At 36.9% G+C, this 27,218-nt stretch overlaps 5 protein-coding genes across 8 annotated transcripts; 4 read left to right on the forward strand and 1 right to left on the reverse strand.

Moving 5' to 3' along the window:
• The first annotated feature begins 3,851 nt into the window (after positions 1-3,851).
• LOC130729068 (60S ribosomal protein L5-like) lies at positions 3,852-6,168 on the forward strand. Of its 2 annotated transcripts, XM_057580692.1 has the most exons (9): positions 3,852-4,005; positions 4,252-4,321; positions 4,410-4,501; positions 4,627-4,753; positions 4,871-4,950; positions 5,034-5,150; positions 5,241-5,375; positions 5,484-5,653; positions 5,872-6,168. In XM_057580692.1, exons 1-9 carry the CDS (start codon positions 4,003-4,005, stop codon positions 5,981-5,983), a joined length of 906 nt encoding a protein of 301 aa, XP_057436675.1. In that variant the 5' UTR covers positions 3,852-4,002; the 3' UTR covers positions 5,984-6,168. The 2 variants fall into 2 exon arrangements, with proteins under 2 accessions (XP_057436675.1, XP_057436674.1); XM_057580691.1 differs by lacking the exon at positions 3,852-4,005 and having other exon boundaries at positions 4,246-4,321.
• Positions 6,169-8,924: 2,756 nt separating this feature from the next.
• Positions 8,925-10,459, forward strand: LOC130718341 (protein FAR1-RELATED SEQUENCE 5-like). Its single transcript, XM_057568922.1, has 2 exons — positions 8,925-9,945; positions 10,056-10,459. The coding sequence occupies exons 1-2, from the start codon at positions 8,925-8,927 to the stop codon at positions 10,457-10,459; spliced, it is 1,425 nt and encodes a 474-aa protein (XP_057424905.1).
• Positions 10,460-10,554: 95 nt separating this feature from the next.
• LOC130718348 (uncharacterized) lies at positions 10,555-10,974 on the forward strand. Its single transcript, XM_057568935.1, has one exon. It carries the CDS (start codon positions 10,555-10,557, stop codon positions 10,972-10,974), a length of 420 nt encoding a protein of 139 aa, XP_057424918.1.
• A 1,376-nt stretch (positions 10,975-12,350) lies between these two features.
• LOC130729069 (uncharacterized) lies at positions 12,351-15,347 on the forward strand. Of its 3 annotated transcripts, none has more exons than XM_057580693.1 (4): positions 12,351-12,678; positions 12,779-12,901; positions 13,695-13,936; positions 14,353-15,347. In XM_057580693.1, exons 1-4 carry the CDS (start codon positions 12,540-12,542, stop codon positions 15,133-15,135), a joined length of 1,287 nt encoding a protein of 428 aa, XP_057436676.1. In that variant the 5' UTR covers positions 12,351-12,539; the 3' UTR covers positions 15,136-15,347. The 3 variants fall into 3 exon arrangements, with proteins under 3 accessions (XP_057436676.1, XP_057436677.1, XP_057436678.1); XM_057580694.1 differs by having other exon boundaries at positions 12,779-12,841; XM_057580695.1 differs by lacking the exons at positions 12,351-12,678; positions 12,779-12,901 and adding an exon at positions 13,000-13,312.
• A 1,203-nt stretch (positions 15,348-16,550) lies between these two features.
• LOC130729070 (uncharacterized) lies at positions 16,551-24,665 on the reverse strand. Its single transcript, XM_057580696.1, has 14 exons — positions 24,398-24,665; positions 24,164-24,301; positions 23,948-24,029; positions 23,717-23,793; positions 23,505-23,605; positions 23,025-23,154; positions 22,528-22,644; positions 22,284-22,369; positions 21,227-21,293; positions 20,929-21,007; positions 20,645-20,736; positions 20,245-20,388; positions 17,000-17,716; positions 16,551-16,885 (listed from the first exon to the last, which is right to left on the reverse strand). The coding sequence occupies exons 1-14, from the start codon at positions 24,494-24,496 to the stop codon at positions 16,766-16,768; spliced, it is 2,049 nt and encodes a 682-aa protein (XP_057436679.1). The 5' UTR covers positions 24,497-24,665; the 3' UTR covers positions 16,551-16,765.
• Positions 24,666-27,218: the final 2,553 nt, after the last annotated feature.

Below are 27,218 nucleotides of genomic sequence, written 5' to 3' on the forward strand. Positions count from 1 at the left end.
GGAATGCACGAGGCAGTTGATTTTTGTCTCTCTAGACTTCAATTTAGTTAAAGTCTAGGACTCGTTACTATGTGCTTATTAGCTACTATGTTTAGTGGAAAACGGAGTTGTTTTCCTAACCTTCTTGTAAGGGCCTAATGTCCGTTGTTTTGGGCTTTTTAGCCTTCTTTGTATGAATGAAAAATAATCTATTAACAAAAAAAATATGTAACTGTTTTACAAACATATAATTAAATTCATCAAATACCAAAAAATAAATAATGTACAATGTAAAGTAAAATGGTGTAGACACTTAGATATAAATAGAAGAAAGATAAGCGATAGATATGATATAATATGATAGAAGCATAAAACATGGAGAAAAAAATGGTGTTTGTAGATGTTGATATTGGTTTGCAATCTATTAATATGGTGATGCCCATAAATCTAAAGGTGTTTTTTTTAGATAAAAATTGGTTGCGATGTATGAAAGGGGACTTATGATAACTTATCCTTTTGTTTGAGAGATTTTAGAAATGGAGAAAATTATTCACGTACTTGTGATAAGTTATCCCTATCATCCTCTTTCCTCAAAGTCTTCCCTAACATAGCCTAACTTATGAACTCCATAGACACGTCTACCGTGACTATCAAATTCGTTTTTTCATAACTAATTTTGTTAGAATAATTTCTCAAACTGAACATGTTTCAAAAGCTTTAATATTTTTGAAGAGATTACATATTTCAACATACAAAAAAATAACATAATTTACACTTTAGCATAGTCAAAGTTAAATGATACTCATATCTCAATCGAGCATTTAAATAACAACTATTACACTTTAGCATAGTCAAAGTTTTACGCATTACAACTATATAGACCTTAAAATCAAACATGTCAGAAGACATTAACATGACTACAAAATCAAACGAAGCTTACAAAAAAGAATGAATTGTACAAGTTGTACCTGAAGCAACCTTCCATTCAACTGCCTGAAAATCTGTAATTTAAATAAATGAAATGAGCAAGTCACAAATATTAAGCGAGGTTTAACCACCACCATGGATTAAAAGAGGGAACACCATAAGCACATTTATCAATTCAATAAACAGTGCAAGCCACTCAATGTACATAAATTATAATTAACAACGAAGACTAACAAATTGACATAATACAAGTTTAAATAGTGTAAGAATGCAGTTAAATCATATAAATTCATAAAATGATGAAACCCCAAAATTGAATAGAGGTTACACATGAAATAACCAAGATCATGAGGTGACTCTGTCTTACCAATAGCTAATTCCTCTTTCGGAAATTACATCCCTCGATTGGACGACTCCATCTAAGATCGAAGGTTAATATTGTCATCTTAAATAAATAGATAGTTTCTAATTATGAAGGACCGTAAATCACAATTATGAATGACCAAGATTAACTAGAATAATTTAAGATATATCACAATTATCATAAACCACTCATAATTATGAAAGATCAAGATGATTGCTCCCACAACTTCAAGATACCCGAATGAGCTAGTGGGGAAATGTAAGTGCCAACACTTGATTTAAAACCTCTAGAAGTTTTATCTAATGCCCTATTAGCCACAATCAATCATACATTTCTCAAATATATGCTTCACCCTCCCCCCAACAAAAAAAAACCCGAGACCAATATATATATATGATAATATAATTCTTTAAATTTTTAGGTTGTGGCTATAACTCAATAAGCTCAAGTAAGCCTTCTTTGATGAGTGAACATTATTCTCAATCCTCGAAGCATAAACTCCAACACTAAAAAATCGTCTCAATGAATGATTTAATTATTGATAAATTGGTTAAGATATATGAGTCACTAGTAAATACTAAATAAAATATATAGATCGGATGATTGCTAAATAATGGGCATCCTAATTTACTCTTCTCCTAATATGAGGAAATGAAACAAAATGAAAATGTGAATTCTATCTCAGAATCTCAACTATAATTAACTCAACGTATGAATTAGAAGTATGTTTTTTAATAGGCAAATGTTAGTTGTTAGTAAATTAATATAAATTATTTCACCTTAGAGTTTGAACCCTGACCTTTCACATACAATTATCCTTAGCTTAACCATGTGAGCTACCCACCCCAAATTAGGAGTATGTGATCCATGAAATTGTGAGTTATCTCATGTAAGGGATGACACCCACTAAATCATGAGTCTAAGATATACAATTTAGTAAATATCACATAATGTTAAAAATAGTGTTTGAGACAATGTACAAAGCAAATATGATATGTTGATTCTATGCTACATGACAAGGAAAAACATAAACAAAAGCAAGTAAAGAGTAATAAAGTCTAAAAAATCCAAAGCTTAAGGTGAGCATAGGGAGCAAATATGAGTGTATCATTATAAGTATGGAAACTTCAACATTGTTATTCTTTTCAAAAAAAAAATTGTCATCATTATACCACTGTTATGAAAACTAACTCAGACTAATCAGTTCATGTATTTAAACTATAAACCTTACCCATGGCTAGTATGACACACTTTAAGAGTCAAACCAACAAATAAGTAGGTGTGCAACATGGATCAATAAAAATCGTATGGAGATCTGTAAAAGCTGGTGATCATATCGAGAAATAAGAAAATCACAAAAAATAAAAACCTGTCGGGAATTCATGGTCGACCAGTCATCAACCACTAAATGAGCCTCTCAAATCATGATTGAAGCGCCATGGACTCACAAATTCATCATTTACATCGCAATTCATCCGATTGTGTATGGATTACCATTGACGTTGAAATTTGGTTGCATCATTATTCTTATTTGTCTTCGAAAGCACACATTTTCTCATGGAATTGGAGATCTTTGCGGAAAGCCTTCTCCGCATGAGGATACAAGAAGACAACAAAGTGGAAAAATGAAAATAATGCGAATAAAAGCAGCAGCTACATATGAAGGTTGGGGTATACACATTCAAAAAAAGTTAAGGAACATACCACTAATTAGGGTTTGAGAGTTTGGACTTTTTTTTGTCAAAAGAGTTTGGACTTACGTTTGTTCAAATTCTATGTATTCACGTGTTGGGCCTCTCATTGGGCTATGTTTATAACTTGTTTTTGTTTGATTTATGGTCTCGAAGTAGTTTTAAAATATTAATATTTTAAAAAACTACCTATATGGTTGAAAAAAAATACTTACACAGTTATTCATAATAAGTTCCAGTGTTATAAATACTAGCCCACATACTATAAACTAGCTAATAATGTAAATTTTTAACACACTATTAAAATTATTGACCAATTAACCAAGTAGTAGAGTCGAGTCGACAACTGACCCAAGTTTGATAACATTAACCCACAGACAATATATTCTTATAGATAATTACTCATACACATACACAAGCTCAAACCTATTTGTTATGTAAAAACTTGCCTATTGTATTGACGAGACTTACTTGCATGCTCAATTTACTATTTACACACTTGTATCTTTAATTTTTTGAATTGCTTTGAGTAAAAAATATTACACAACTCACATTTACAATTCAAAAACATTGAAACATATTTTTATAAATCTGAAGTCGGCCGAAGAGCTCGACCCACCCCACCCTTCCCTCAACCTACTTGTTCACATGTGAAACACATAATAAAAGAGTTTGAGGTGGTGGGGATGAATAATGAAGGGGAGGGTTATCTAGGAGTTCAAAATTGTTGGATAGAGTGAAAAAAAAAATGTGTAAGTGATGTGTTAAATTTAACCCCCCCCCTTCATTCTTCATAACATCCACAACATCAATCACATAGGTTGCCTTAATTATTTTTGGGGCCAATTAATTGGTGACATTATAAAATGGTGTCTGATTTTGTTGGGCCAATCCAGAATAGATAGAAACAATGATAAAGGCCATAGTCCAAGCCCAGATCAAACCCTAAAAAAACCCTCCATCATCAACTCGACGTGACTAGGTTTTCTTCCTTCCTCTCCCCCTCCGCTTCCCCCCGCCGCTGCTCGTCACTGATTCAGAATGGTGCGTCTCTTCTCTCATCTCATTTCCGCTTTAACTCGTTTTTCAATGCATTTCTGTTCGTTGTTCTGTTCTACACTTCATTCAAATCTGATTATGTTGTTTGAGATGCTTCAAAATTGTCACTGTTCTTGTTGCCATGCGAAATGTCCCACTGTGGGCTTCGGTAGCTAGCATATATTTCAGCTGAATCATGCATGTTTTCCAGACAAGAGCACTAACAATGTCACTGTTTTTCCATGGATGAAGGTTTTCGTCAAGTCTCAGAAATCAAGGGCTTACTTCAAGAGATTTCAAGTCAAGTTCAAGAGAAGAAGAGGTCTTATTACATGTTTCACTTTCTCCATTTTTTGTTATTACATTAATCTCCATTTTGTCATTCACCCTTTTTTTCTTATTCTACGCAGAGGGAAAAACCGATTACCGAGCCAGGATTCGGTTGATTAATCAGGACAAAAATAAGTATAACACACCGAAATACCGATTTGTTGTTCGATTTGTATCCTTTTGTTTTGTTTGTGTAGGGGTGAATAATGTTTTCTAATGTGTTTATTCTTCTTAGTTATTTACTGTGTTGCTTGCAAATTCTTCGTTTGTATCGAACCTTAATTATTATATTATTAGACAAACAAGGATATCACTGCTCAAATCATATCTGCTAGCATTGCTGGTGATATTGTTCTTGCCTCAGCATATGCACATGAACTGCCACACTATGGTTTGGAAGTAGGCCTTACAAACTATGCTGCAGGTTCTACATTTATGAGCTTCGCTTTTGGCTACCCTTTTGCGTGTGTTCTGTGTTTATTCGTCACCCTCCTACTTTTTGTTTACCTGTGTCTTATTATTGTATAAATTACAAATTCAGCCTATTGCACTGGACTCCTGTTGGCCCGTCGAGTTCTTAAAAAGCTTGAAATGGATGAGGAGTACGAGGGCAATGTAGAGGTATCAATTGATATGCTATGCTATTTTATCTATTTTTCAATCTCTCTACTTCTTTATATATTGATTGGTGGTATCTTATTCAGGCTACTGGAGAGGATTATTCAGTTGAACCTGCTGAGACCAGGAGGCCATTCCGTGCTCTCCTCGATGTTGGCCTTGTTAAGACCACAACAGGCAATCGTGTTTTTGGCGCGCTCAAGGTATTCAATGTGATGTTTGATTTTGATGTTAACAATTTGTCCTATATTCTTTTCATGTTGATGGTAGTTAATGGTTGTGATGAATTACAGGGAGCCTTGGATGGGGGTCTGGATATTCCTCACAGTGATAAAAGATTTGCTGGCTTTGAGAAGGAGAAGAAAGAGCTTGATCCTGAGGTTCACCGAAAATATATCTTTGGTGGACATGTTGCTGCCTATATGAAGGCATGTGGAAAGATTATATTTGGTTTCTTCCAATCTGTCTGTTTTGTGCATCTATTGTATTAAGTTTCCAGAATTTTGTGTTACAACCTTTTATAATCATACTTGTAGACGTTGATAGAAGATGAACCTGAAAAATACCAGTCACACTTCAGTGAATATATCAAGCGCGGGATAGAGGCTGATGGACTTGAGGATCTATACAAAAAGGTCCATGCTGCTATTCGTGCAGATCCCACAATTAAGAAGGCTGAGAAGAAGCCACCCAAGAAATCTAAGAGGTAAACTGTTATGTTTGTGAATCTATCTTCACTCTATAAACCTTTGTAATGCACTTGTCTTTTTGATTATATGACTTTTAGAAAATTTACTGACCTGTTCCCTGATGAGCAGTATTTCAGCTATCTTTTATGATTATTATATATTCTTTAATGTGGTTGTGCTTGACTAATAATTAGATGAAGACTTTATTGAAGTTGTATTGTTGCATTCTGAGCAGGTACAATCTGAAGAAGCTCACCTATGAGGAGAGGAAGGCAAAGTTAATTGCACGATTGCAGGCTCTTAATTCAGCAGCGGGAGCTGATGAAGATGAGGAAGATGATGAGTGAAACTGAATTGAAAATGCAAGGCTAGGTTCAATCTTGAAGTTTTAACGCGAATTTTCGTGTTCATTTTGTTGGAAATTTTGTCGCTTGCACTTATGTTTTAGGTTAAAGTTTTTGGAAATGTTGAGCCTGAATTGATTTGTTTCAATTTACATGGTTTTATGCACTAGATAATTTCTTACCATGCATATATTATTTTTTGAGGTGTTTTTGGGGGTTTAGATAAGATTTAGAATCACGTTCCATTAAAAAATGGGGAAAATTTGTTTCTCCAATTGATCAAACCATAGAATTAAGCCATCCTCTTCCAATTCTTTCACATCCTTAGGTGAGGAGAGTTAATCCATCTTACTGAATGATCTTTGTGAAAATGTTTTTGGTTGCCGGAGAAGATATTTTGTGATTCGAGAAATGGTTTAATTATGTTGTAGAGTGCAATAAATGATTTGTAAACTATAAACGTGCAGCCTTAATTAGTTTCCCAGCCTTAATTAGTTTCCCATCGCCACACCACCTATGTATAATTGATTATAAAATATAAAATTGATTTTAGTAACAAGTTTAAGTAGGTTGTTTGAGTGATAGAATTGGTTCAAAGGAAATAGTAATTGTGATCTATCCGTCACTATACTGCCATCTCTTTGTGGCTCTGATATATTCTCCATAGCCTCCTCCATCTTTACCACCAATGCCAACCCCTATGTAAATACTCCTATGCAACCTTTTAGTGCTATTTTGACTTCACAGCTTGGATGTACATAGTGATTCAAATTAACATGGATGAACTTTTACCTGTTGCATCGATTCACTGAAACCTCGTTACTAATTCAAATTAAGAACAAGTATGGTGACAACTCTTCTCATCCTCTTGGTTCATGTCTACAGTGTTGCATGAAGAAAAGTAAGAACATGAATGTTGTTAGAAGGGGTTATTGGAGAAAAGTTTTGAAGAGTCAATAGGAGAGTGGTGGAGGTGATGAGGATAGTGGACTAGTGGTGGGGGCTGATAAGATGCATGAAGAAAAGTAAGAACTTGAATGTTGTTAGAAGGGGTTATTGGAGAAAAGTTTTGAAGAGTCAATAGAAGAGTGGTGGAGGTGATGAGGATAGTGGACTAGTGGTGGTGGCTGATAAGATGCATGAAGAAAAGTAAGAACTTGAATGTTGTTAGAAGGGGTTATTGGAGAAAAGTTCTGAAGAGTCAATAGGAGAGTGATGAGGATAGTGGACTAGTGGTGGTGGCTGATAAGATGCGAGGTCTGGTGAAGATGCTGGAGGTGAATGTTCTTCACAAGTTTGGTGCAGTAGCTGGAGGTGGTTCTATAAAAGGTGAGAGATCAGTACAAATCCAGAAAAATATAGAGTAATGGAGCGAAATTATCAACAATTAGTTGTAAGTGCAAGTATAAGGATTTTATGCGGGCAGAAATAATATTTATATATATGATTATATTAAGAAATAAAACTTCTCATTGTTGGAGATGGAGATCATGAACGGTGGGGGAGATGGAGAATAGACGGTTGGAGCCATGGAATAGAATAAATTGGAATATAATGGAATAAAAAATTCATTTCATTGTTAAGAAGTTTTATACCTGGGCCCCGTTTGGAAAAACAGCTTAATTAAGCGCTTATGGTCAGAAGCGCTTATGACATAAGCGCTTATTCATAAGCTATTTTTAAAAATTTATTGAAATAAATTAAAAATAAGCTGTACATAAGCATAAGCTGTTTTTCATAAGCTGTCCTGAGTAGCTTATGAAAATAAGTTGAAAATAGCTTATGGGCAGGCCATAAGCTGTTTGCATAAGCTCTCCCAAACACTGGCATAAGAGCTTATGCTGTCAGATAAGCTCAAATAAGCTCTTCCAAACTGGGCCATAATAAAACAAAATTAATTCCTATAATCCTTACCTTTAAAACATTAAAAGATGCACGTTAACTAATTGAGTTCTTATATGTATAGTAATCGGTAAAATATTTTATAGGGAATTGTTATTCAGACCCCATAGCTATTTAGACCCCCAAAAATCTGGGAAATGTAAAAAATACTCTTAATGAAAATAAAAAATTTGAAAAATACCCCTCCCTCCATCCTCACCTTATTCCTAATGCTATGTTGAAGCCCCCCCTCACCCCCCTCTCACCACATTCTCTTTCTTCTTCCAAACCCACTCTCAACTTCCCACATTGTTGCCGGCCACCGCCTCCACCAACGTCGCCACCGCCGTTGTCGTCCTCACCCAACACCATCACCAACGTTGCCACCGCCGTCGTCGTCCTCACCCGACTTCTCCTCCCTCGTTACCGTCGTCATCTGTGAAGGTACTGCACTCTAATCCCGATCTAGATTTATCGCACTTCCATTAAGCGTGAGCACCGTACTCTTTGTGTGCGTCAAATTCGCACCCTGAAAGTGCGACAGAGACGCACACTGAGAGTGTGTTTATCTGTTATTATTATCCCGAAGCATTGTTAAACAGCGTCTCTGTCGCACTTATAAAGTGCGTTTGTGACGCGCGTTCAACGTGCGATTAATACAGTTCTGGCCTGTAAGAGAAACAGTAAACAATTTGCAATTTTTGTTTTGCATTTCAGGATGAGTCTCCCTGAGTCATATGAAGTGGACATGCCACAAGAAAAGCAATTAGCCAATGTAGAAGATCGACATGATGTGCCAATTGCAGTGGACTACACAGAACAATTTACCACAGACAAGGTATTTTCATAACCAATGAGTGAGTTTTTGTCAAATAAGTTGAATTTATATGTGATGCGTATATGTGTTAATACTTTGTAGGTTTTTGGTACTCGGGAGGAGCTTTTGGATTGAGCTAAGAATGTAGGAAAGCAACTAGGCTTTGTGATCATTATTAGAAGGTCTGATTGTGGGAGCAAGGGCCGTGGGAGTAAAGGCAGACAGTTGACTATTTTGGTGTGCGAGATGGGCGGCAAGTACAAACCGTACAAGCCTGTGTTGGTGCGGAAGGGGACAGGAACCAAGAAATGTGATTGTTCATTCAGGCTCAAGGCGAGATACACATCAGAAGATGGTTTGTGGAGGTTGATTGTAGTACGTGGCGACCACAACCATGAGCCAACCGAGACTCTGGTTGGCCATGCCTATGCCGGTCACCTTACAAGTCAAGAAAAGGATATGGTTGGTAAAATGGTTGACAATAGAGTGAAGCCAGGTAACATGTTGCTGGCATTGAAGGATGCCAACCCTCAGAATCTGACTACCATAAGACAAGTGTACAATGAGCGGATGACACACGTTAGGGCCAAGAGGGGACAATTGTCAGAGATGCAACACTTGATGAGGTTGTTGGAGGAAGACGGGTACACGCAATGGTCCAGAACTAAAGAGGATTCCACGGTGATTCGGTCCTTATTCTGGGCCCATCCAGTTTCCATCAAACTATTCAACCAATTTCCTACTGTTGTCTTGCTTGATAGCACGTACAAGACCAACAAGTATATGATACCATTGTTGGAGATGGTTGGCATGACATTAGTTGGATTCACATACACCATCGGTTTTGGCTACATGTGCAATGAACGTGAACCTGAAGTTACACGGGCACTTGAAAAATTAAGGGGGTTGCTACTTAGGGAAGAGGACATGCCTAAAGTCATGGTTACTGACAAAGACACTGCTTTGATGAACGCAGTTACAACCACATTCCCTACAGCAGCTCACTTGCTATGCCAATTTCATATTGCTAAGTGTGTGAAGGCAAAGTGCAAGCTCACTATCCAAGACAAGGAGATGTGGGATGATGTCGGGGACGCATGGAATAGAGTCATGTATGCCGAGTCAGCGGAGGAGTTTAATGCAGGCATGGACTTCTTACGTTCACTTGTTGGGGAGCACTCTAACCTCATGAATTACATTAAGGAAACTTGGTTGCCGTTTAAGCACAAGTTTGTGAAGTATGCGATTGACCGTTATATGCACATGGGTAACACAACTACAAACAGGTACATTCTTAGACACTGACATTTCAATAAGTTTGCTACATTTATTAAGTATGTATTAATGTTAACGTTATAACTTTGCACAAGGTTGAAGGTGCACACGCAAAACTGAAAGCGTGCATCAAAGATAGCAAGAGTGACATGTGTGCGGCTTGGGCAGCTATACATAGGTGCACACTTCTCCAGCATACAAGGATTAATGCTGCTTTTCAGGCAAGTATCTTTATCAGAAAGCATACATTTAAGGAGAAGTTGTACGACAACCTGCGTGGTGTAGTCTCAAGATATGCCCTCATGTTGATCGCAAAGGAGAAAACGCGCGTTGGAAAATGCGGCTGCACTACCAGGAGGACACACAACTTGCCTTGTTCATGTCGTCTTGGTATGATGACCACTATTCCATTGACGGCAGTGGACCAACATTGGAGGAGGCTTACATCAACATCTGCACCTGATGAATCCCAACCTGTTTTGGGATTGAGCATTGGACAGAGTTAGAGGTCATTGCAAAGATGTTTGAAGAAGCTAATGTTTCGAGAAGACAAGCTATCAAAGAGAGGCTTCGGGAGATTGCATACCCGGATTAGACTTCTATGTGTCCTCCTCCAAACAAGTTGCCTACAAGGGGTCGGCCCAATGAACCTAAGGGTTCTAGCAGACGCATTCCTTGTTCTTGGGAGAATGTTGATGCAATAGTTGGGTCAAAGCAAGCTAGCAACTCATCAGCTCCACAAGGCAAGAGGCGTAAGACCAGGTCGAGAAAACGGAAGAGCATTCCTTGGAAGCAATCTGCACCTAAGAAGAGAAGCAAGAGGATAACAAGCAAGTCAGCTCAGCTCCCGCCACAGCACCCGAAAGGCAAAGTTTACTCGGCCAACTACATCCATGAAGTGCCCGAATTCCTCCGTGAATATGTCATTGACATTCACAATATTGAAGATGATGACAATTGTGGATATAGATGCATTGCTTCCTTGATGGGTAAGGAAGAACAAAATTGGCGTCAAGTCTGAGAAGACACGATAAAGGAGCTTAGATTACGACAAGTTGTTTATCATGGTATGTATGGCACCGACACACATTACCAAAAAGTTCTACAAGCCTTGCATCTTGCTCCAAATGAGATTGCAACGGAGGAGAAGTGGTTATGCGTGCCGGATATGGGCCACATTGTTGCTACGATGTACCAGGTTGTGTTCGTGACCTTGTCGAATCGGGGGGCGCCACCTACTTCCCTCTCACCGGTCCAGTGCTATATCTGTCAGAACACCAGATTTTATGTTTACTCCTTGTCAACAACAACCACTGGGTGAAGGTATTGATCAATATTACATTTAGTATGAATTTACCTAACATTACATGAACTTTATCAGATACTTAACAATATAATTGATCATTTTGTAGGTGCTTATTTCAAGTGACTTTCCTTTGCCAATGGTTAATCCACAATGGATGTATCATTGTGCTGTTGAAGCTCGTGGTTGACAGCTACCATATCTGGATCGCATGACCCTATTCAACAAACTCTCCCGAGAGGCAAATGTAAACATACATAAGGTCGATGAAATCATAAATCTCGCTGAAGATTAGTTTCGTGATGTTGTAGTAGTCCACTTGCAAATTTTCATATTAGTTATAATGTATCAATGACAGATTATAATGTAAGATTTAACTTGAAGTTTATAATGTAACATTGTAATGTATCAATGTCAGATTAGTTTCTGTTGAAGTTTCTGTTTCTGTTGTGTTAAAGTTTCTGTTTCTGTTGGAGTTTCTGATTCTGTTTGTTCCTGTCAAGTTTCTGCAAAACCTCGCACTTTGGAACTGCGTGACCAACGCACTTTCAGTGTGCGATGGTAACGCCTTTATAAAGAGCGACTCATATCACGCACTTTGTAACGGCGCGACTAACACACTTCACTAATGGCGTATATGTGTCTTTCCTATGTATAGTCAGACACTGGGACATCAACTCTAACACTACTTAATCGCACCTTCAACGTGCGCTTGCATCGCATGTTCAAGGTGCGTCTACGTCGCTCCGTGGGTAGGTGCGATAGACACGCACTACAAGGGTGCGTTCGAAAGGGGTAATTTCGGATTTTAGAAAATTCCTTCGGTCTGAATAGCTGTAGGGGGGTCTGAATAACAATTCCCTATTTTATATTGCAAGTTAAACTATTATTTATTGAATAACAAGGGCGCGCCTAAAAGTTGGGGACTGGTTTTTCGTGCGCGTGAGGTTCTAGAAGGCAAGAAGTTTGACACAATTTATATGCATGTATGTACCATAACCATATACTAGTATATTTTATTAAAACAGAAAATATTAATTCAAAGGGTTGATTCAAAAATCAAACATTGTCATTATGGAATTTCATCTGGTCAAACGAAACAGTACCGGATGGAGAAGTCAATAAATGGACATTTCTCTTCCTCTCTTTCTCATTCGTTCATATTCAATCCTTTGCTTGCTGCCTCCTTTGCTCTATATATCTTGCATTCCCTTCTGCATTGAACCTATATAAATACCACACACTTCAACCTCATATATATTGGATTTTTAGTTTTGTTGTTGATGATGGCGGCTTCCAACGGAACAGCAAGTAACCCCAACTGTCCTCATGCTTCTAATCCGTACCATCAATGCACCCAAGCTTGCTCCAAAAAGACCAGCCACCGAACCAAACCACACGCTAAGAACACTTCTTCATCAGGTTAGCTATATAGTTAGTTACTTGTTCTTTCTTCTGTTTCTGTCCATAGATAGATATAAATATATACTAATCTGTGATACATATATTTCCTTGATTTAAGGTTATCAACGGAGCGCAACAGATGGTGAGCCCGGCAGCAAAAACACAAACAGAACACACTCAGGTTGTCCTAAAGCATCTAATCCTTACCATCACTGTGATCACAATTGTTTAACCGCTTCAGGTTCACTTAATCACCTCCACCTTTAATTAATATGATCTAGATCTGTAACAATTTTCTTCTTTTTTATTTGTCTTGTTAGCATCTAATCCTTTATATGATCTCATCTATTTTCACATAAACAGAATCATCTAAAATATAGTTGGTGAGTTTTTGAAGAATGAGATCCAGAAATTTTATAATATACTGTTTAATTTCAATCTCAGTGCTTTGTCAATGCTTTCATTTAAAACATGTCGTATATACACCAACAATATAATTCTGTTTTAAATTATACCAGTATGGAATTTTTTAGTACAACTATTGGTTTTTGAAATGGGAACGAGAAGAATAAAGTTGGGAATCTTCGGATATTAGTCAACCATTTGGGTTCATTCATAGGATAGCCATTTTGTTGACCATTTCTTGTAATGGGTTAGTTTAATTTATTTGACAAAACTTCTCACTGCGTTTTCTGTGCATCAATACATTCATACTAATTCTATTACTATCAGAGAAAAATATTGTAAATGGTTTAATCAGTTCATGATTCTCCTGCGTGCATCTGTTTAAAATTTTGATTGATATTACTTGTCCTCTATTTTCCTCACTTCCTTGATCTCTTCTGTATTGTTCCATGTTCCTTCAGTGAAATATATGTAGTTTTTTACCATGAGACAAATTGATAGCGAGCCTTTTTGTTAAGTATTCTTACCATTTGTCGTTAATATAACTGATGAACGGGTCAGTGATAAAGATCTTTTGCACTCCATGAATAAATATATATGTTTCTGAGTCAAATCCATTCTTATTGCAGGTGCCGCGCCTCCTCCTTCAAATTTTGACAGGAGAAAGAAGCCAGGTTCTAGGCCAGAACCCCCTGTTGTTGCCGGCGCTGTTCCAGCCGCAAAAGTTGAAGCGATTCAGAAGTCTAATGCTTCATCACCAATATCAAATCATTCTGAGATAAAAAAGGTGGAGTCAAGAAACGATGATCACAATCATTCTGTACCAGTTTCTGGACAAATACATGTCCCACTCCCAGTCCCTGATGTTAAGGTAGTGGCCTCTTCTACTCTCAAGCTCTAGTTTCTACAGCCCTTTTAGTGGGTGTTTGGATCACAATTGATAAATTGACTTTAGTAAAATTGATTATGGTAAAAGTGAATTGAAGATAGTTGAAGTGAAGTGAAATGATTTATATTTGGATACAATTATTGAAAATAGTGATTTGTGTAGGGTAATGTTGTAAAATCTAGAGGCAAACTATCACAATCGATTATATTCAATTCAAAAACTACTCTCCAAAATGACTCTAAGACATCTATATTTCTGTTGCAATCTATAATTAACTTTACCCTTTCAGAATTGATTTTGTGGTCCTCCAATGAGGAGCCAAACACACGCCAAAATCCTTGGCTTTATACAAAACTAATGTTAAGCACATATGTAATTATTTGTGTATCTTTTTGTAGCATGTCCATGAAGAAGACCAACAAAAAAATGGTGTAGAGCACCTTGCCAATCCAATTCAAACAAAACAAGAGGACAAAACTGCTTCTGATGTCCACCCTGGAGAAGGTCTTGCTACTACTTTCAAAGGTGGATCCATAGATTTTAGTTTCTCTGGTATTATTCCACAGGGCAATGAAGATAATGATGATAAAGGAGATACAGAGTCTGTGGTATCCGAGTCCCGTGTTCCGGTAGGAAAGTACCATGTAAAAGAAAGTTTTGCTTCCATCTTGGAATCTATCCTTGACAAGTATGGAGACATAGGAGCGAGCTGTCATTTGGAATCACTTGTCTTGCGCTCATACTACATTGAGTGTGTTTGCTTTGTGGTCCAAGAGTTACAATCAGACTCAATAATGCACTTAACTAAGTCCAAAATCAATGAACTAGTGGCCATTCTGAAGGATGTTGAGTCTGCTCAACTTCGCGTGGCGTGGTTGCGTAGCGCACTGGATGAAATAGCTGAAAATGTTGAAGTGATTAACCAGCACCAGGAGGTGGATGCTGCAAAGGCCAACACTGATCGCGAAATGGAATCACTGAGGGAACAGCTAGAATCAGAAATGGAAAGTTTGGCTGAGAAAGAACAAGAGGTTGCTGATATTAAAAAACGAATTCCAGAGATAAGCGATCGGTTGAAGGAGCTAGAGCTAAAGTCTGCTGAACTGGAGCAAAGCATGCTGTCTAGCAAGTCTGAGGTTGAAAATTTGCATCGCAAATCCTTGATAGATGAGCTGTTGTAATATTGTTAATGTATCTGCTTATATAGCAAATTTGACTCTAAACTGCACACATATATGTTACTTTCTTAGCTAGGTCTCAGAAAGTAGAATAGGTTACTGAATAAATGGATGCGAGTAATATTTATTTGTAATAGATTACTAAATCAGATGGAATTTTCTATCTCAGTATACAAATTATACACATACATGATACATGTGAGTTTTATGCATAATTTTTTGGTTTATTCAGAAATGGGAATGCATAGCGTTTCACAAGTAGTCATGTGACCATTTATTAACGTTTAATTTTAGCTATTTTTGTATGAATGTAAGAACAATATTTTATGCTATAATTTTTTCACTATATTATATGTCGTTTGACCTTATATGTCTATGTCATGCACATTATAATTGTAATTTAAATCATTCATAGAATTAAGACAGAAACTTTTAAAAAATGAACAGGTAATCATGTTTTGATCAGAGTATGAGATGAACTTAATTGTCAACTATGATAGTAATAGTTAATTAAAATTTGAAGTAATTATGATGATGAGAGTTGGAGTGTAAAAGTTGAAAAGATGTTGGTCCCTTCCAGTCCAGTCCCTGTCGTTGTTCCTGAGACTGAGGACGATAAATTTAATGTAAAACTGGAAGCCCACCTCCAATAGTGGGCTGTGGCCCAATTCTCCCATGATAGCTCAAATTAAAGAGACAACTCTTTGACCAAAAAAAAAAAAAGAGACAACTCAACCGCTTACCGTTGGAAAGCACGAGTGTCAGGTGAGTCTGGTTTGACCGTTTGGAGAGAGGGTGGACTCTCTTCTCTCTCCTCCTTTTTACGTCGCATTCATTCAGCGGTCCCACCTTCATCCATCATTGTTCATTCCCGGCCCACTTTACTTTTATACTCACTATATTAATTCATTAATTGGAAGCAAAGCACATTGTAGATTTAATTAGTTGAAGGGCCTTCTATTTCGATGTTAAAGGAACTTAATGCATGTTAATTAGAAATGGAATCATGTACTACTACTACTAGTACAGTTTTGAATTACTCTGTAATCTGTATCGAAGTGAAACAAAACAATTCTGTCAGTCAAATTAAAACAAAAACAACAAGCTCGTGATATGAATGAACTACACGACATGGCATCCAACCGTACGTAGTTTGCATTTCCTGGACCCATTCCACCACCTTTCATCCATCTTGCTAGCTAGCTTTCCTCTTTTTAGTTTTTTCACGTTTCTCATTCAATTTCTTTCTTTTCTAGCATGTATTTTTCAAACTAAACTCAAATAGCATCGATCATGCCACCCCCAAAATGGCCTATACGGTGTGGCCCACACTTTTCTGACATCGCACTTTAAACAGTGCCTGCCCATAATAATACTTGTACTCAGTTTAACTAACGGGGAAAAATTAATGACCAGGATTGGTTGTAAATTATAAAATAAATAGAGTAAATTAAATTTATGTCATGAACACGGGCTACATCATCTCACACAAACAATTAAACCATAGAAATTAAATAAATATTTGATTACAAAAGAAATCTCTGAATCTCACACACACACAAACCAATATATGATGACAAAATAGACGTATATGATGATTCTATCTTGGTTGTGTTGATTCATTATCATTGATTCAGTTGGTGGGGTTGCTACGGAACGAGCCCAGTGCCTTGATAGCCGCTGCTCTCAGTATGTACTGGTGATATGCTGCTGCTGCCAATGCTCCTACGAATGGCCCAACCCAGAATATCCACTACAACCAAAACAAACATTAACATCATTAACATTAATTACACATAAACTCACTCCATTAGTCAATAATTAGCAATTAGCTAGGAAATGAAAAGTTGACACATAACATATGTACCTGGTCATCCCAAACTTTGCCATTGTTGAAGATAACAGCAGCACCGAAGCTCCTTGCAGGGTTAATGCCGGTACCAGTGATGGGTATGGTGGCCAGGTGAACCATGAAAACAGCGAAACCAATAGGCAACGGTGCCAGTACTGGCACGTGAGAGTCACGCGCGCTTCTCTTCGGGTCAGTCGCAGAGAACACAGTGTACACAAGCACAAACGTGCCGATAATCTCAGCACCGAGAGCAGAGCCCTTGCTGTAGCCATGAGCCACGGAGTTAGCACCGCCGCCGAGGGAGTTGTAGGGGTGCTTCATGAACGCCTTCACCAACCCAACACCGCAGATAGCACCCAAGCACTGAGCTACCATGTACAAGACAGCTCGAATGAGAGACACCTTGCGAGCGAGGAAGAGGCCGAAGGTGACGGCGGGGTTGATGTGGCCGCCGGAGATGCCGGCGGTGCAGTAGACGAGGACGAAGATCATGCCGCCGAAGGACCAGGCAATGCCGAGGAGGCCGACACCGTCGCATGGTCCGGTTTGCTTCTTGTGGCCGATGACGGTGGCGACGGTGACGTAGAGGAAGAGGAGGGTGGCGATGAACTCGGCAATGAGGGCTCTGTAGAAGGACCAGAGCTTGATCTCAGCAAGGTCGATGAGAGGTGCTGGTGGTGGGTCCACATAGTCTTTCCCGTGATGCTGCTGAGCTTCTTCACTCATCACTTCCTTCGACATCTCTCTCTTTCTCCTTTCTTTCAGCAACAATGGAGTGAGTGAGTGAAAAAATGGTGGTGTGAGAGTGGGAGGGTGGAGGGGTCCTTTTATGGAGGACGAGAAGGGCATGGGAAGAGTGGTTGAGTGTGGATAAGACAAGGGTAATTTTGGAAAACAAAATGTTGGTCTTAGTACAGTTGGAAAGAGCCAATGAAAACAAGAGAGAGAGAGGGTGGGGTAGGGTTGGAAGGAAGAAAAGCAATGAGCATGTGAAGGTAATCCTCTAATGGTAGCCACCTCAGTAGTAGGGTTGAGGGTAGGGAACGTTCAGCTTGTCAGCCTGGCAACCATTTTCCAACTCACACCCTACCAACAACGGTCATTTCTTCCTCTTAATCTAGGTCCTTCCACATTCTACAAGAATTTGCTTTCAAATAAAGGGTTTACTTATTTAAGTAACTTTTTATAACAACTTGTAGCAAATAATAATCTTTTGAATAGCAAGCTAGTTAATTATATCAAACATAGATTTTAATTAAAAAATCTCCTACATGCATAAAGCACAAACAATAAGGCCCCATGCCTCACTTTACACCCAATGAAAACAAGATATCTCACTTGCCCTAGCTAATAATCATATGAATAGTACATTAAAAATATTAAAATGACATACAGCTAAGCAAGTGTATAGATATAAGCTAATTAAATACAATATCAATGAAGTATGTTCATCATAATAGTATATATATTAGAAAAATTTCATTCGCCTTTTTTTTTTTAATCTCAAAGTGCATGTTAACACTCATTTACACGGTTACCATTCAGCTACACTCATCTAATGCTAACGATTTTAAATACAATTTATGTAAAACATTTTTGTTCACTTTCATCTCTTAATTAAGGTGTATCAATGCCTATTTGCATGAGTGCAGATGAATAGCAAGACATATAGTTTCATGTACTTTCTAAAGTCTTGAACCAATGTGAGTGTGTACAAGGTTAATTGAATTAGATGATTAATTGTATAAATATAAGTTGGTTTTGGATATATAATGAAAAGTTATATTAAGATAAGTTTTATTCAACGGGTATGTAAACATGAAACCCTCTCTCTATGTTAATGTTTGAAATTGGGAATTTGGGATGAAGGAAATGTCCTTTTCAAAGTTTCCGTTGAGTAAAGGGATAATCTGGTTGTTTTCAGGTCAGTGCCCTCTCACCTCAACGAAAGTGATCTCGTCTCATCTGCCTTGGAATAAGGAGCTAGCCTGATGCATCTGTACGCATCACTCGCATAAGACAACAGTTTTGAAAAAGTAACAGTGACCTTCCACCCTTCGAACAAAATATTAATGTAACAGTATGTCTCTTCCATCTCATGCACTTCCATTGATTACTGCAGCTTAAAATAATCACTTTCTTTTGGATTAGATGATTAGAATTACTGTTGCTGCGCGACCAACATTCCCTCAGCCACATACAAATCTTATAATTCAGTCCTTTTTATAAGAATTAATTATGTTATACATTAATAATCTAGTTCTGTTGGTATTAATCAAAATATTATTGCTAGTATTTCTCATAAACACGTCATCTACCTCTACCTTGAATGCTTTGTCATTTTCCATCAACGGATTTCTAAGATAAAAATTGGGGATACCAGGCATTGAAAATGATGTTGCTTTTGCTGCAACTTGTCGTTTCTATCATGTGCACATTTTTCTTTTTAAGCTAAGAATTATAATTCTTCTACGCTATATAATTATACTTCTTACCAATAAATACTGTTGAACATATTTCCTAATATTCTTAGGAATATTTAAGCATATATATAAATAATTTCTTTCCAGACAGATATTTTTTGTGCACAGAAGATTTGAATAATTATACATACACACCTCTTTTTAAGGTGTAAGAGGTGTAAGAGGTGGAATGAGGAGAGAGATAGGAAGAAAGAAAAAAGTAAGAAAGAGAAAGTATGAGATGTGATAGATGATAAGAGGAGAGAGATAAAAACAAAAAGAGGTGGAAATGAAGTGTTTTAAAAATGAGGTGTGTATATATCATTACTCCAGAAGATTTAAATGAGTACAGTATACTGGAAAGCCAAAGGAACTTTTTATAATATTTTTTCTTTTGTTTGCATGAAAAGATTCAATGACCAATTGACCATCCCAACTGAAAAAAGAGTGTCTGACCTGCGCACCACCAATAACCAGTGACAATGTTGACCAAAAAGTATGCTAATTTAGTTGTGCAATTTGAATTTGAAAGTATCTATACAATTTAGGAAGCACCTAGCTAGGGTGGAAATAACAAACCTATGCCTATAAATATATACACAATAATGTCAAAGGCGAGGGTGTAAATTCAACAGCAGTTGAATAGGAAGCAAGGACCTTATCTGTGGTCAAAACGTCTCACAATCCAGTGTATCTGCAAGGAACAAAAGAACACCCAAATTAAACACTATAGTCAATTAAAGTTTGTAAACTTTTCCCAACACAAAGCAGCTAGCATAGCATGGAGCAGTATCTTACAATGTTGTTTTCTGGTTTACGCCAATAAAATCCTTGGATAGAAATCACAGCTAAGTTTGAAGATACAAGGACAAATATACTCAACGAGTGCTTTCCCATCCACTCCAATACACTTGTGAAACACCTGTGGCCGTAAACATCTACCTGCAGTGTGCGAAAATGAATTATAATTTGGTCAAATTGGGTTTGTTCCAAACAAACAAAGTGATCCCTATAAATAATGCCAATGATAAACCTTTGACATCATGCAGTCATTATAGGGAAGGGAAAGGGATCACTTTGTTTGCAACAGTACATAGATTTAAATCTTCAAGCTCATTATATCCCCCTAAAATAAAAGGAATTATATATAATATATATGTCCAGGTAGTTTTCTACTTTCACAGCACATGGAACTCACCAGAACATATAGAGCAATGAATGTGAAACCAGAGCCTGCCGAAGTAACCAGCATATAACTGACTGTGTACAGTGACTTATTTAGAGGAATTCCTGAAAATGAAAGGGGAAAAGAGGTAAAAAATAAATACAACATTTTCTAAGGCATCAGAAGTTGGTTAGCTGATGACCAGATAACCATGACTATAAAGAGAGAATGCTCAAATTATCATCAGTCAGTATTTAGTAACTTCTAGTAGGTATTTGATAAGCTGAAGATACCCATAGAAAGTTTACTACACAAACCTATTAATGCCATGAACAATCCAAGGATTAAAAATGAAGCTGAAAAACACAGCCAGTTGTTTAGGCGTCCCTTGTGGTCCTACAGTACAAGTATACAGAAAAAAAGGTCAGTTTTCTCAGCTCTACCAGGCAATCAAGAAGAAAATCTCAAGCTACAATGCAAGAGGATGTGGAAAAACAAGCTACAAGGGGAATTAGTGTTATACTATAGATTTAAAACTTTAAAGAACTCTTATAATTGAAAAAGCTAAAATTTTACAGGCTGTGAGGGTTCAGTAAACTTGATACATGATCTCACCTCTAGATGCGCAAGCACATGACCATATTGAAGTCCAATTATGCACGAAACTGCGGCTGTTATGGAGCTGTAAACCATTTGAAAAGAATTACAAAATGACTTCTGTTGGTACCAATCAACGTAACGCGGTTACTAATATAAAGCATACAACCAAGTCCAACACTCAGTTTGCTTTTAGATAAATCTTCATTGCCAAGCTATCGATAGGGAATATGAAAAGAATGTAAGCACCAGAAAAAAATGAGAAGATTGTAATGATATTTGCAATTTACTTTGTAGAAATAAACTTTTCAGGTTTATGAATCAATCATGGAAATCGGAATTCTAAGGAATCAATTCACAGGTGATCACATCATTCAGCACAATGGATAACAAACAAACAGGAGTACTGTTCCAAAAAAAATAAGGACCTATAGGTCAATATTAATTGAAAGTACATAAGAACTTTGTCTTTCAGAAAGTGGAAATCCTATTGAAAGTGCATAAGAACTTCGTCTTTCAAAAAGTAGAAATCCTTTGAAGTTTATATGGATCAATGTCTATGTTCTATAATGATGCCTGCAAGGCTGCCAAACTTATTGAAGATCATCACTTCAGTAGTTCAGTACAGTGATTGAACCTGTTCTGACAAAAGGACTCATCAACAAGGAGATCATTTTTTCATAAGAGTTTAAAAGGAAAATCAACCAGGTTTGATTTTGAATAATATCACTTGGACCTTGTTACATTGTCTCAATAACTAGCAATGGAATACTTTGCTTAAAGAAGATTTCTAGAAGGTACATCTTCTAATGTTTCTACATTATGTATCACATGAGGCCGAGTGCGTTTAATCAGCATGCCATTTTCTCTATTTCACTTATAAAAGTGTACGGTTATAGTTCCATGAGATAACTAATCAGAAAGAAGATCACATTAAACTACAAAAGAAGCTTCAATTTGCACCCAGCATACTTGTCTTTAACTTAACAAGATATAACGTAGACTTAGACTACTCAACATGGAGGAATTTAACTAATGGAATTGCAGGGGATTTTTGAAAGTCTAGACTGGTCACCTTAAAATGCCTTCTGGATCAAAAGGAGCATGGCACCAAGATGGTGAACTATCTGGAACGTGACCCTTGCCAGATATATTACACTCCTGGAAGTTAGATCATTAAAAGGCATTAATATGTCATATTATGTAGTAAAAGTGTAAAACATCAAGCAAGGAAATGGGACTAATCTATATCTCAAAAGCTGTTTGCCTAGGGGATATTCACGAAAAAGAAACGCGATCAACGATCAATTATAAGAAACCTTGAGATTTCTGTAAACAGGCTTTCTGTACAGATGGTCAAGACGAAGAATATAGCGATCAATCATTCCAGCAGAGTTACAGGCAGGTCCAAGATCACCTCTCACTGAACAATTCACCTGGTATTGAATTGAGAACCTTGTGAGCATTATGAAGTTGCAAACAAATGAATTTTAAATATGAGTGAGCAGGTAAACTTTTTGAAAATTAATAAGCATTGGATAACTATCTTCAGTCTTCACAGTCAAAATTTAGAAGAATTCATATATGAAATCAACAGTGAGACATGTGAATATTCATATTAGAATCAGAAAGAGGACCATCGATGACCCACCAGTTGTACATTTCCTCCCTAACCTTAAACAAAGATATCTGAGACTAGCAAATAGAAACAATTTTCTTTCACCATAAATTTTTCAATATTGTGCAACATGTCAAACCCGAAACAAAGAAGCACACAAAAGATAGCAAGATGAGGAGTGAGGGGTGCTGAGCCCACCGTGTAAACCTTGCCACCATCTGTTGGAGGCAACAAAGAGGTCGATGCTGATACATGGAACTGCCAATCCGGAACATATAGACCATACAGTAGTGCCGAGTAAATCCCCAACAATATCACTGCTAAAAACCTGTATAAAAATATTGGTAAAATTAAGAGGAAAGGAATAGTAGATAAAAGAAATACAAATACATTAAGTTACTCAAAGAATAAATTTTGCTAATTTAAGTAAATGTAAAATGGAGTAATCCTGTTATTTTAAATGTATGTAACTAATTTTCTATTAACATCTTTGAGTTGGGACTTTGGAGAGTACCAAGCTAGATGTACTACATGCTGATGCAGCAACTAGTTGTCTAAAGTGAACAATCATTGTGATTATGATCTAGCATGAATTTTATTTTGGGACCATCTTTACAGACATATTCGGTCCAACAGATATAATGATTTGAAAAATAAAAATGATAAAGAAGGTCTCACCAATGCAAGTAATAACTTCTGAAGAAACCTGATTCTTTCCATCTAAGGACTGGAAGCCAGATCTCACATAGAGCAGCAACAATGTATCCAATAGATATCCTCTGGATTCATGGATCATCAATTCAAATTTGTTAGCTACTGCGTTATGCTATTAGTCAGCAAGAAACAGCTAAGTCAACAAGTAGTCAAAAGATTATCAAATTGACGATGACCTGTAAAATGCCGAGCCATCGAATTGTTTCAATGTCAACACCATAAGTCAAGGAAGTTATCCCATGAAAATAACCACCTGAAATGAATACATGCCATTATGAATGTTTCACCTTGTAAAACTAGTATGACAGTAACACCTGGTTGCTAGTTGCTAGTGCAAAGAAATTGGGTGAACATGGTCTAATTAAATATACATGCATTGGCAGGTTTAAGGATTTAGAAGATATTACCTTGAAGAGCAATACCAAGTATAAAGAGTTTGGCAGCTTTAACTAAGGCTTTCCATGTAACTTGTGTTCTGCTGGGCCTTCTCTGACGTTTTGTTAGAACAAAAAAATAAAGGGTTTTGATTAATTCTACTTGGTAGGTGGAGTGAAAATGCTAGCTGTATTGAAGGGGAATCGAATTTAATGATAAAGGAGTGGGGAGTGGGACTGAGAAGGTACCTTATAAACAAGCGAGAGAGAGATTCCAGCGATAAATAGAAAGAATGGCATGACGAGATCAGCTAAATGAATACCATTCCAAGGGGCGTGAGAAATGATGGGGAAGATGGAGGCACCATAATCGACCAATATCATGAGCTGAAAACAAAAGATGGCTTCATGTTTAAGCAAAAACTAACAGAAATAAAGCAATAGTACATGTTCATTCAATTTCGAAAGAGAGAGTGAAATTACAAAAACGGAGAGGCCACGGAAGACGTCAAGGGAGGCGATTCGGGGTGGTTGTTGAAGCTGAGTTGGCTCGTTGAGCAACAACGGTTGTGGATCAGCCATGAATTAATGTATGTTGTCGAGCGTGTGCGTTACTTGTTCATGTAAATCTGTGTGAGCTCACTGTTGTTGTTGACTGTTGACTGTGTTTCCTTTTTCTTTGTTTGTTGAGGGCGGAGAAGAAAAAGAGGGGACGGCGTAAGAACCTTGTCCTTGTCCTTGGAATGGAACATGCTTTGCAATTTACTGTCTGTGACACCATGGAGCCATTTCATTGGATCCCTTCGGATTCGCCAATTGTCTTACCACCGGCATGACCATTTACAAGAATTCTGACTTGTAATTAAAATTTTATTTTATATGTATTTTTTATAATATAATCATAAAATAAAAAACAATAACTTTATCTTTTTATATTCACTTATAATAATAATAAAAAAAGAGTTGTTATAAAAAAAATTAGAGATAATCAAACCGGTATAGCCAGGGTCCGAGCGACCCGATGATGGCTTAGATCCAACAAACAAAGTAGGGAGGCCTGAAGCCAACGTTATACTCGCAAGTGCCTTCACAAGGGTTTCTTTTGGATATGTAAAGGTAATAATAACATGTACTAAGTCTATGAATATAATAGTTTATTTACTTAACACACTCATTATTTTTACAATCTTTGAATTCTTCGCTCTAAGATTTTTTCTTTATTTTCTCACAAACTTGAGCGACGAAGTGTCTTCTGCAAATACCCCCTTCCGCACCCTGGTCCAACGACTCCATCATGCACTCCAACCCACTCTAGGTCGTGCTTAGTCGCAACCAAGGAGGACGTCTAAGTCTTACTTTAGGAAGAATAAAAGAGAAATGATATATGTGATGTAATATGAAAAAAAAAAGAGAAATGACTGGAAAGAGAAAGTAAGTAGAAATGAGATAAAAGAAAAAAATGTGAATGAAACCAAACCCAATAGTTAAAAAAAACTCATATTATTCTAAAATTGTAAAAACATGCTATTTCTATTTAAGTAAAAAAAAAATACTACGTGACATGTTTATTGAATTATATTAAATCATTTTAATTTTTTTTCATCAATATCAATTTGTTTTAGCATTGATAAACAGATCCTACCTTGGTGGTCCATGTTTTGTTTTTGGTCAAAGGTTAGATTTCCATTGGATAACTGGGTCTAGAAGCCCAAAGCCCAGAAAGGGAGAACAAAGACAAGTAGCAAAGCCCACATCGTGGTGACACATTATGGTCCCGAATGGATGGCATGTGTTGAGATGACTGAAGCGTGTGCCTAACACACGCAAGTACATGTCAAGCGTGACCACGTTAGAAAGTGGACAATCCAGAATTGCTTTGATTTCTCGATTGTGTGTGGAGTGGACTTTATTATGTCATCATTCACTCAAGTCCGAAAAATCTTATATGGCCCAATAATCACACAACACATTACCATCATCCACCTCTCCAATTTACAAACACCATAATAATAATGTTATAAAATAAAATAAAAACTATATTCTTGTTCAAAATAAATTAATATCCACCTCTTCAGAGCGGATTTAATCGTTGTATAGGAAATTATTAACATTTGCTTTTCAGATTTACCAACCAGCTTTGAAAACTTATCCACATGCCAAGCATCGTGAGAGTTCTTATTAGGCAAAGTCAAAAGTAACAACGGCTCAATGCTATTAAGGAGGCGTCTAACTCTTGAAGTCAAGAGATATTAGTTTGTGCTTGTTGCTTTCAAAAGGTGAGTAATTCGTAAAGAGCCATTATTAAATCATGTTAACCAGAGGAGAATATAGGTACACGTTAGAATCATGAATACTACACACTATAATATCATAATAAAATCCACAACAGCCCATGCTTTTTTAGTAGATAATTTTTTTTGGCAAGTTGGAGAGGTAAGGCTTTGAAAGAAACTACATGCCAATAATACACTTTGAGGAGACAACCTCAAAGATATTATGATAAAGCAAATGACAACACTCTACAAGAGGGTGAAACAAAACATGAAGTTCAAAATGAAAAATATCAGCATTCTTAGCTAAGTAATCAGCCACTAAGTCATCTTTTCTAGGGCTTATAATTTAATCGTCACCCGCACATAAATAGTCATTCTACAATGCTAGAAGCAAGTTCCACATAAGAGCTCACTAAAGTCACACGTGTACTAATCAACTCAACCGTCGAGTGAAGTCACTCCCAATTATAACATGAGAATATTTATTCGGTTGCCTTGATCGCCCACAACTCTGCCAAAAAAGAATTTGAGGTCCCATAGGTGTCCTTAAGCACACCTCCACGTCTCATGAAATTATAACCATGTAATAACTGTTCATAACCAAAGGTCTCCAAAAGAGGATTTGAAAAATGCTAGCAATAAAATTATGTGTCTCACATCCATCTTAGCGGAATTACATAAGTTTCAACCAAATAATGAGTGAGTATTGAAAAAAGAGTGTTAGAGTGAGTGTTATTACTTATTAGCACTCCTTATTGTTTTTTTTGCCTTGTTTCTCCTCTTAGTTAGCTTGCTTGCTTGTTTTGTCCCCATTACAAGCTTCTCTTACTAAGTTGAACGTTAATGGTTATTTTACCTAAATAGCAATTTGATGCGTGTTGTCATGCTAGTGACATTATTTGCAAACCCTCCTATGATTGAGTGGTAGGCTTTTGAAGATTTATATAAAATATATTTATTTATTATTTGATTAAAATTTCCAAACTAAAGGAGAAAAAAATTCCAAATTAAAGGAAGTTGTTAAAATAAAT

The sequence above is a fragment of the Lotus japonicus genome, chromosome 1, assembly GCF_012489685.1.
Source record: "Lotus japonicus ecotype B-129 chromosome 1, LjGifu_v1.2".
Lineage (NCBI taxonomy): Eukaryota > Viridiplantae > Streptophyta > Magnoliopsida > Fabales > Fabaceae > Lotus > Lotus japonicus.